Source organism: Triticum dicoccoides, chromosome 2B (genome assembly GCF_002162155.2).
Source record: "Triticum dicoccoides isolate Atlit2015 ecotype Zavitan chromosome 2B, WEW_v2.0, whole genome shotgun sequence".
In the NCBI taxonomy this organism is placed as follows: domain Eukaryota; kingdom Viridiplantae; phylum Streptophyta; class Magnoliopsida; order Poales; family Poaceae; genus Triticum; species Triticum dicoccoides.
In genome coordinates, this window is record NC_041383.1 from 513941848 (window position 1) to 513953121 (window position 11274).

The following is an 11274-nucleotide window of genomic DNA, read 5'->3' on the forward strand; positions in this document are numbered from 1 at the left end:
CGTTAGTGTTCCATGCATGCTATGCCTTTGTTCTTGCCATGTGTAGCTAGCACATTGTGCCTTCTTGCTAGTTATATGCTTTCCTTGCCATGAATTGCGCCGTAGTGAGTGCATCGAGCTCGTTTACATGCCTTCGTGAGTTATATTTCAGCGTGTCTCAGTTTTCACTAAGTCTGAAAACTGATGGTGTTCGAGCGATGTTCGTGAGCTCGGTAGAGTATTTTGTGAATCCTTTTGGCCCCAGGTCACTTTGGGTGTTTTATTAAGCTTGTTGAGTAGCTCCATGCCATGTTCTTACTTGTCATGTTCATATTTTCTATCATGTTGTTTTGCTGCTCCGAAGAGAGCATCGTGATCTGAAATTTCAGACTAGCGTTAATTTCACTAAGTCTGAGATCTGTTTTGCATTTGCGTTTTAGCCATGCTTGTTTGAACCTCTTAATGGATGAATTTGCCTATGGCTCAGTGCTAGTGTTTTGTCAACCATCTTGTGTACTTCACTGCCATGTATTTTGTTTTCATGTTTGGAGGCTGTAGCATGTTCATTTCATTGCATTTAGATGCCTACTTGCTGTAAATCGCATACCGGTGTCATATCTTAAAACGCTTGCCATTTCCAAACCGTAACTCCGATTCCAATGATCTTGATATCGTTTTCAATCGATTTCATCCCCTCTATCCAGTGGCACACTTGGTTTTCCAAGTTGAGGCCAGGTTCATGCATTTCCTGTCATATCTTGCATTTTGCATCCCGCATCGCATCCCGCATAGCATATCGTCGTTTCATCATATTGCTTGGTCTTGGCCGTGGTTGATTGTATCCTTGTTGCTTGTTTGTCCTGTTGGGTAGAGCCGGGAGACGAGTTCGCTACCGAGGAGCCCGTTGAGTTTGCTTGTGAGGATCCAGTCAACTCTGACAACTGTGCAGGCAAGATGATCATACCCTCGAAATCACTACTATCTTTGCTATGCTAGTTTGCTCGCTCTTTTGCTTTGCCACTGCTACGATGCCTACCTTTTGCTTGTCAGCCTCCCAATTGCCATGTTGAACCTCTAACCCACCATTGTCCTAGCAAACCGTTGATTGGCTATGTTACCGCTTTGCTCAGCCCTTCTTATAGCGTTGTTAGCTGCAGGTGAAGATTGGAGTCGTTCCTTGTTGGAACATTTATTTACTTGTTGGGATATCATTATATTGCTATGTTATCTTAATGCATCTATATACTTGGTAAAGGGTGGAAGGCTCGGCCTCTCGCCTAGTGTTTTGTTCCACTCGTGCCGCCCTAGTTTCCGTCATATCGGTGTTATGTTCCCGGATTGTGCGTCCCTTACGCGGTTGGGCTATAATGGGAACCCCTTGATAGTTCGCCTTGATTAAAGCTTTTCCAGCAATGCCCAACATTGGTTTTACCATTTGCCACCTAGACTCTTTTTCCCTTGGGTTTCCGGAGCCCGAAGGTCATCTTTATGTTAGCCCCCCACGGGCCAGTGCTCCCCTGAGTGTTGGTCCGAACTAGAGCCCTGTGCAGCGCCACCTCGGGGAAACTCGAGGTTTGGTTTTAGTTGTACGGATTGCTCATCTGAGTGTGCCCTGAGAAAGAGATATGTGCAGCTCCTATCGGGATTTGTCGGCACATTCGGGCGGTGTTGCTGGACTTGTTTTAACCTGTCGAATCATCTTGTTGTACCGAGATACCGAGTCTGATCGGTGTGTCTTGGGTGGAGGTCTATTCCTTTGTTGACCGTGAGAGCTTGTTATGGGCTAAGTTGGGACCCCCCTACAGGGATTGATCTTTCGAAAGTCGTGCCCGCGGTTATGGGCAGATGGGAATTTGTTAATGTCCGGTTGTAGATAACTTTAACTAAACTCAATTAAAATGAATCAACCGTGTGTGTTACCGTGATGGCCCCTTCTCGGCGGAGTCCGGGAAGTGGACACGGTGTTGGAGTTATGCTTGCGCAGGATGTTCCTTTAGCTTCTCGCTCGTGCTTCGCCTTCTCTTCTCGCTCTCTTTTGCGTATAAGTTAGCCACCACATATGCTAGTCGCTTGCTGCAGCTCCACATATGTTTGCCTTATCCATTCCTATGAGCTTAAATAGTTTTGATCGCGTGGGTGTGAGATTGCTGAGTCCCTGTGGCTCACAGATACTACAACTCCAGATGCAGGTCCAGGTGTTTCTGCTCCAGTTGACGGTTACGAGCTCAAGTGGGAGTTCGACGAGGACTCTCAGCGATACTACGTGTCTTTTCCGGATGATCAGTAGTGGTGCCTAGTTGGGGTTATCGATTCAGGACCTTGTCGCATGTTGGGGGTCTTTTCTATTTTGGCGCCGTAGTCGGGCCATGAGTGTTTGTTTGATGGATGTTATTTATGTACTCGGATGTGACGTGGCGAGTGTAAGCCAACTATGTTATCTCCCCCTTTTATTATATATTACATGGGATGTTGTAATGATTGCCTGACTTGCGACATTGCTTTCAATGCGGTTATGCCTCTAAGTCGTGCCTCGACACGTGGGAGCTATAGCCGCATCGAGGGCGTTACAGTGCGCTCGAGCCCCGACCCCGACCTCGACGCCGCCCTGCCCCTCCCTCATCGCAGGCACCCGAGGTGAGCACGCCCGCTCCTCCTTCTCCCCTACCTCTGCCTAGGGTTTCTTTATATTTTAGTTGCATATTAAGTTTATTTTTATTTATAGTAAGTTTATTTTAGTTGCATATTAAGAACTAGGTACTAATTAGGTACTAGAATATTTTTATTTATAGTAAGTTTATTTTTAGTAAGAACTAGTTAGTAAGAACTTGTTTCTATTTTTTAGTTAAAGCAATTTTTCCCGCCTCGACGTGGACGATGCCTATCCCGCATCCTCGTCGTCGAGTCGGCGGAGGACGACACCTGCTTGACCAGATCGGCCATGTCTGGGACTGGGCTCCGCTGGGGTGGTACTGGGAGGCGCTACATACCGGGGGGCGCAGGTTGGTGAGGAGCCAGCCTGTCATTGACCCGAACCTTCTTTGGTGGTGGTCGTGTGGGCCAGTGATGACCGAGAGGCTCGAGGACTCCGCGGAGGTGGTGCGTCACCGTGTCAGTGAGGAGGACGCGCACGTCCGTCGCTACTTGTTTGCGTTGGAGCACAGGACGTTCTCCAATACCTGGCAGGTTCTCCGGGGATCTCACTGGAGCTATGATCCCGTGATGGTTCCTTCTCTGTGGGTGTCCACCGCCCGCGCCGATACCCGTCGTGTGCTAGGGTTTTAGTTGTATTAGTGATGTTACATGTATGACACTCTTCGTGATGTATTAGTGGTAATATTCGACGATGTACGGACGCATGAGATGATTTACTTTTGCTTATTGAATGCATGCTAATTTGAGTCCTATAAGATATTTTGAAATGTATATCTTGTGTTGCTCAATATCCAAGTGGCCCGTCATGTTTGCAGGTTACACCTCCGAGTGGCCTATGTTTTGCCGGGTGTTGATTCATTTCCGTTCCGGCAAATTTCAGGCGCTCGATATGTCCTGTTTTAGCAAAGGTCATGCCGGATTTTTTCGTGAATTTTGGCATGACTTGTGCCAGAATATGTAGGAAATATCGAGTGCCCCGGATTTATGTGTTGAGTATCTTGGTAGTTGTCTTTGATCGATTTTCAATTAATGTTTTAACTATGAACATAGGAAATGTCTGACGACGAAAAGGATTTCGGTATTTGCAAATATTGCGAAGACGAGCGCGGCCTGTGCGACGGAATCTTCCTATATGATGATAGGCGCTTCAGCATCAAGCTGGACAAGAACTTTGAAGTGGATACAGTAAGTCACAGCGACAAGTCTTTTTTCGTAATTAAGCATGACATCTGCTTCATTTGCTTCCACTTATATATTTTTTACTATTCCACTAGTGTATCCCCTGCCATGCAAGAGTTTTTATATTGGATAAGATAGGTTTCAGTCATAGTATGGAGGAAAAGAAAGTTTACTTGAAGACCGAGCATGGTTATATTTTCCATGCAAAATTGTACAATTCAGACGACTACACCTATTTTGGATGCAAAACATGGCGAGCACTATGCAAGACTTATGCATTTGAGCCTGATATGGTTATCACCTTTGATATTCGTCCGGAAGATGATATTGAAGGTAATACCGATATCTAGGTCGATGTGTAGACGCCTCCAGTTATACCATTATGTAAGTTTCTCAACCATATTTATGTCTTTGATATTGTTTATTCAAAAAGAGTTGACAACTAATTTTTATTGTCAGCTTATTTCGGTGCAAGCAAACATGTCCAGCGCTTGGTAGACAGGACCTCATACTGTCCTGGGGCTGAACTCAACTGCGAGGAGCTCAGTCATTATGTTTCATGGCTTCAGGATCTTGATACTGTCAAGACAAATTTTCTTCCTGCATTTAGAAATGTTAGTACTGAAAATGTGCGACCAATAGTGTTCGTAATGAACTACGGTCACATCTATTTAGGAAGGATGGTAAGATTTTTACTATTTGTCATCAGTGCATCTTTTCCATACATTATTTTTGAAACTAAACTTCATTGCTAGGTATGTTAACATACGATGTTCTTCAACAGGGACTTCCGATGAATGTTGTGCCTTATGGGATCGAGACTAAAGGTACCATGAGTATTATCAGCTTACGACCAAGATATCCTACAGATTACTTTAGTGCATTCAAGATTAGCGACGGATGCTTAATAGTGCAAGACTGGACCAAATATGTGATGGGGGAGCGCAGAGAAGTACTAGGGGGCAGCAAATAGATGTGCTACCCATGATTAGGAGACGGGTTCATCTGCATGCTCCAGCTTGATCAAGGAGGAGAGCTATACATGTTTTATGTTATTTTACCTAAGAGAGAGCAGCAGGAGTGATTAGCTAGCTAGAAATGAGTTTGAGGATGATGATGTGCTACACTATATTACTATGATGATAAAATAGCTAGTGTTGGTGGTAATGACTATGATGATTATTATTAGCTAGTGTTAGTGGTGATTAAATAAATACTGTTTTTTAGACAGAAATAAATAATGTTGGTGGTAATGACTATGAGGATGATTAAATAGCTTGTGCTGGCGGATTAGATTCAAGTGGAGGCAACATGTGGTGCACATCGAAAGTACTACTAGTCCAAACAAGATCAAGTTTGGATTAGTAGTATACTTTTGACATGCACCACATATTGCCTCCACTTGAATCTAATCCACCTTCATTTGACACACTGTTATGGACATAATGATGTAAACCTCATAACTGGTATTGTACCAATATTTGTACGATGGCGCATAAATACACTAAAAATTAAAAAAAATAAAAAAAAAGCACTAGAAGCGATGGACAGAAAACACGCTGCAAGTAGTTACCTTAGCAGCAGCGTGGTACCGAACAAACGTTGCAGCTATTTGTCCTAGCAGTAGCGCGGGCAGGCACGCGCTGCTGCTAAGCAATAGCTGTAGCGCCTTATTAGTAGCACGCCCTCCCGTGCTACTAGTGAGCACAAAACCCGCGCTACTGCTAGGGTTTTCCCTAGTAGTGACTATCCATGCATTTGGTTCACAAGAAACATGCAAAGGAAAAACGAAAGGATTTTTTAATCTCAATTTCAAAGAAGAACACATCAATTCTAATATCCACGACACCTTTTTCAAATTCCTATTCATGAATGAGACTAACATCCTTAGTGGCATAATAACAATCTAAACATACATTTTTGTGTGGTTTGACTTTAGTTTGACCATGCTTATTAGGATTCTTGTGTTTTTCAATTCTTGTGAATCATACACCGAGTTGACAAAATTTCCCTGCAAAAAAAAAGGCAAAAATTCCGTGCTTTTGAAGCAAAAAAGGGTCACCCCAGTTTAGTTAATAGAAACCATCAGGTCCTAACAATCTCTGTGTTTACCATTGCGCATGCATTCATATCCTATTTCTATGTTTTTTTATTTCTACATTTCTAAAATCAAGCAACTCAAAGAAGCCCTAAAAGTGTAGCACAGATTGGTGCCCAGCAGAATGTTAAAATAATACCCCCTCCGTCCCAAAATAAGTGTCTCAACTTTGTACTAGCTCTAGTACAAATTTGTACTAAGCTCAAGATACTTATTTTGAGAAGGAGGGAGTATATACCAACGAATAAATATTTGAATTACAGTGCGTCATTTTCATTTCAAGAAAAGTTGTATGGTTTTACTAAAACATTGACATGTTACGGTCAGACAGCTTCATTGAGATGCTGCCAAATTTGTTTGAATTGAAGTCGTTTTGACTGAAGCTCAGGACCCCAAAAAATAGCATGGCCAGCGGCAGAGCAATGTACACTTGAAAGTTCTGCACGCACGGAGAAAAAGAAAGGCACGCCATTTTCCAGTTTCCCTGTTTATTCTAACTCTTCTCAGGCACCGTCGGAAATTTATGTGCTTCTAGAATCGTTTGGCTCTAGCCTCTAGGATTTCTTCTCTCCGGCGAGCTGACGTTCATCGATGATGCTAGCTAAGCTCGCCGTGTAAATTTAGTCACACATGTTATTCGTCAGCTCGTCGGGCAAGTCCCAGAGTACGCAATCGGATCCAAACAGCCCCGACATGTCGGAGGCTCCCTTCCCTCCCTCCTTGCCGTCTTCCGCCTCATCGTCGCCGCCGCTGCTGCCAACGCTGTCGTTGCCTTTTTCCTGCAATGCTGGCCTGCCCCCCTCGGTGCCGGAGCTCCCACTGTACATGCTGTGGTGGCTCCACATCGACGTGCCCTGGTCGCCGTCGCCCCCAAGGACGTACCCCGACGCCGTCCCTTCGTACCGGAACTCCGTCGCGTGCGCAGGGTTGAATGCGGCGTACATGCCGGCCAGCCCCTCGGACATGTCGCCCGATGGCCACGGCTTGTCGGCGGCGGGAGCGGCGGGCTCGCTCATGATGGCGCGGGACAGGCCCATCTTGATGCGCTCGATGGTGTCGTCGGCTTGTGGCGGCGCGTTGAAGCAGGGCGTGATGAGCGCGCCCGAGCCCATGGCCATGCCCCCGCTGGCGCCCGCCGCCATGTCGGGTATGGCGGGCGAGGGGAAGTCGGTGGGGCGCTTCTTGGTGAGGAGGTGGAGCATCTCGTCCTTGAAGCACCCCAGGGCGGCCTCGGCGAGGTGCGCCACCTGCGGCGGGGCGAGCGTGGTGGCGATCTCGGCCATGAGGTGCGAGAAAGACTTGTGCGTGACGGGGTCGATGCCCATCCCGGACAGCTTCTTCTTGAGCTTGGTGTTCCAGTGGTTCTTGACGTCGTTGTCCGTCCGCCCCGGCAGCTGGGCCGCGATCACCGACCACCTGCACGCCAACGCCAACGCCAACGCATTGATCAGCAAAACGCCAGCGAGATGCAGCTAGCTCAGACGCGGAACGAGACGGCGTGGATCATCCTGGGGTACCTGTTGCCGACGACGGAGTGCAGCTTGATGATGGTCTGCTCCTCGGCGTCAGTGAACTCGCCGTGCTTGAGGTCGGGCCGCAGGTAGTTGGTCCACCGCAGCCGGCAACTCTTCCCGCAGCGCTGCAGCCCTGTCACGCGCGGCAACCTCGTTCAGCGCCAGCGACAACAGCAACGCAACACGTTCCTTCCACTTAACCAGAGCGTCTGCGCCGCGGACTCACCGGCGTTCTTGGGGATGAGGCGCCAGTTGCGCGTGCCGTGCTGCGTGATGTAGGAGAGCAGCTTGTTGTCCTCCTCGGGCGTCCACTGCCCGCGCTTCACGTTGTCCTTCTCGCAGCACGGGATCCGGCCCATGTCGGCGCGTCCGCCTCCGAGGCCGCCCTGCTCGCGCGCGGGATCCGTCGTGGAGATTCCGCTTTCCGGTAGGCCGGTACGTCGCCGGCGCTGCGTTCTAGCGAGTGAGTGTGTGAGCGTCTGAATTTTCGATCGGCGTGCGGCGCTTGCATCCGCCGGCGCGCTGGGAAGTATATATAGGTGCGGGGCGCGCGGTCGTGTGGGCGTGCGGCCGGCGGCACGGGAAGGGCGGGGCGGGGCGCTGGGCGAAGGAGGCATGGGCGGGATAAAGAATTCAACGCCGCCCAAAGCGTGAGCGCCCTTAGGGACGGGACAGGTTGCCCACCCGCACAGCGCCGGGTCAACCCCCAGTCCAAGCAAGCACGGCGTCCGTCGCGTTTTCGCCAGCTCGTCGATGCTCCGCTCCGCTCCGATGCGCGCTGCGGCGTCGACGGGCTGAGACGTACTTTCTGACAGTGCAAAGTCCGGTGCCGAGTGCGTGCGTGCGTGCGTGCGTAGAGTTGTACTTACCCGTGCCCCTTTGAGTAAAAGCAGCACTACGGTCAATTCCAATTCCAAGGTCATTCATTCAGAGAGACAGAGACTCCAGATTTTCCTCCACAAAATTACTTTGAGAGGTGAATGGATCGTCTAATTAGCAGTGACATGAGCAAGTCATATTTCCAAAGTTAATCTAGTGCTACATTCTATTGCTCGAAGAATGCTACTGTCAATACGTCAAATCTTTTGAGCTTCCTTTTTATTGGCAGAGCTTTGGACATCTCCCTCAAATCACCCGCAAACATTCAGACCATACTCTCTGAACGCAGTTTGTCATCCATAATCGCCCCGTATAAGTTCTCGGGCTCGTCCGGCTGTCCGAAATCCTGAAAACCGGATGCAAAGTTGCGGGAGTTTTGCAGGGGCCGTTCTCTAGAAAGGACCCGTTCTTGACAATGAAGATCATGCCCTTAGATCTGTGATAAAAGGTATACCCAATGGTTTCTTTAGGATATCCTATGAAGACGTACTTCTTCGCTTTGGGATCGAGCTTATCAGGCTAAAGCCTCTTGACATAAGCGTCATTTTCTCAAAATTTAAGAAACGACAACTTAGGTTTTTTGCCAAACCATAAATCATACGGTGTCATCTAAACGGCTTTAGACGATGTCCTATTTAAAATGAATGCGTTTGTTTCTAATACATAAACCCAAAATGAAAATGGCAAATCGGTAAAAGACATCAGAGAACGCATCATATCCAACAAAGTATGACTACGACGTTCAGACACCCTGTCGTGGATTTAACACAACAGATGCCCTAGCAAGAGCACTTAGGTGTGGAGCCATCGCCGCTAGATTAGCTTGAAGGGGTTAAACGGGACAAAGGACACAAAGAGTTTTTACCCAGGTTCGACCCCTCTTAATGAGGTAAAAGCCTACTCCTGCTTTAGGTTGTATTGCTTGGGTTCGATTACCAGGGAGCGAATACGCTTGACCTAGTCCTCGACTTGTTATTTTTCTTGCCTTAACCCGCCTCCGGGCCATCCCTTTATATACACAGGTTGATGCCCAGTGGCTTACAGAGTCCCGATCGGCTAATACACAAACTGTCCGGCTCGGTGACTTGTCTTACAATACAAGTTACAAATATGGCGGTTTATCCTCTTGGGGCTCCAGCCGCCTCTGGGTCTTGGGCCTTCCATAGGCTTGCTTCATAACCTGCCATATTCATCCTTGAGTCGCCAATGGTATGATCCGGCCCCTCCTAGGCGGGGCGTACCTAATAGTTATATCCCCAATATTAGGCCCCAGGTTGATGTGAACTTGTTCATATCAATCTTCAGTACTTGACTTAGAAAAATCCTTCACCGTCAATCTTTACGAAATCTTATAACCCACCATGACGTCAGCTCACAAAATTGTATTAACCCGCTATGACGTCATCTTGCATTAATATCGCACGAGGCCCAAAACATCTCAGTATATCTTCATCTTTAATGAATCTCTTCAAAATCGAGGCGTCCATGCTGCGACATAACCATTTTTCGGCCTCCTCGATTCCCGCACATGCCATCTATCCACAGCCTTATAAATAGGGATAAGGGTCCTTTTCATCCCCCCCCTTGCCTCCTCGTCTTCATCCTCTTTCTCGCCACACCACACGCGCCCGAGCTCCGCCGCCGTCGACCTCGCGAACTGCCTCAACTCCGGCCGCTGCATCGACCTGAACGAAACAGAGCACCGCTGTCACATCCCTAGCTTCTGGTAATGCACTAGGCTAGACCTTTTGCTGCATCATGTTTAAATTCAAATGAAAATTGAATTGAGGAATTTTCAAAGCCTCAGAAACCTCTAAAAATAACCAACAATTAAATCTTCTCAAATGTGTCCAAGAAAATGTTCATGTTATCCTCTGGAAATATTGGCAAGAGGTAAAATCCAAACCAATATTTTTGGTGTCTCAGAAACATTTAATTTGGGCATTTGAATTAAATCAATAATTATTTGAATTGGATTTATATCTACTATTAAATAAATATAGGTCCAATAATTCTGAAATATTTTGTGGAGCATTGTTTTAATTCTTTTAGCTCCTAAAAATATTGTCAGAAGCAAAATAAATTGAATTGGTTTCAAAACCAAATTCAAAACAAACCTGCAAAATAGAAAACTGAAATAATTAGAAAAAGGAGAGAGAGTCTTACCTGGCCCCTTACCTGGCTGGCCCAGTGGACAGCCCAGCCCACTGGCCTGGTGCCAGTCGTCCTCTACCTCTGCCAGTAGGCAGAGGAGGGAGACAGCGCACGCGCGCGCCGTGGCGACACGCCACCTCCCTGCCTGCCTGCGTCCCTCGCCACCGCGACGCCTCGGGCCTTCTCTTCGGCGCCGCCTCGAACCCCTGGACCCCCTCACTCGTCCCCTTCGTCTCTCCCTCGCCTCTCCCTCTCGCACACCCGAACGCCATCGTCGCCGCCGTTCGTCACCGCCGCAGCCACAGCCACTCCCTCGCTCCCTCTTCGTATCCCAGAGCTCCGCCGGTCCTCCCTCGTCCTCCTCGTCGTCTCATGCGACCAGAAGAGCCCCGGAACGCCGCCCCCGACGTTTTCCCCCTCGCCGGCCGCCGAGGATCTTCTCCGTCGATTCGGCCACTCCGGCGCGCCCCCGAGCTCGCTGACCCTCCCTACACGATCCCCGTGAGTCCCTGCTTCATTTCCCCCTAACCCCAAGTCCGATTTCGAGCTCTAGCCGCCCCCTCTACCGGAGCCGAGACGCTCCGCCGCACGGACTCGTCGCCGGCGAAGCCCCGGTGACCAAATGGCCCCACGCGTGCGTCCGTTGCACTCGAAACGACCCGTGGAGCAACGCTAGCGTGGCAGCTAGCTTGTTTGCAAGCCGCAGCGCTAACCCCGCACCCACCCGAGCTCCGGCCGCCGCCTCGGGCTCCATTCCGGCGAACCCCGGCCACCCCCGCACCTCCCGTTGGCCCCCCTAGATGCGCACGGGCACGGGCT

The 11274-nt window shown here is 48.7% G+C and overlaps 1 protein-coding gene across 1 annotated transcript; it reads right to left on the reverse strand.

The window, feature by feature from the left end:
* Window positions 1–2847: 2847 nt before the first annotated feature.
* On the reverse strand, window positions 2848–7781 carry LOC119360972 (transcription factor MYB80-like; the record flags this gene model as incomplete). Its single annotated transcript, XM_037626392.1, has 5 exons — window positions 7649–7781; window positions 7426–7555; window positions 6537–7324; window positions 5802–5821; window positions 2848–2895 (listed from the first exon to the last, which is right to left on the reverse strand). Coding segments are annotated over exons 1-5 (1119 nt in total), but the record flags the coding sequence as incomplete, so codon positions are not given.
* Between the last annotated feature and the right edge of the window lie 3493 nt (window positions 7782–11274).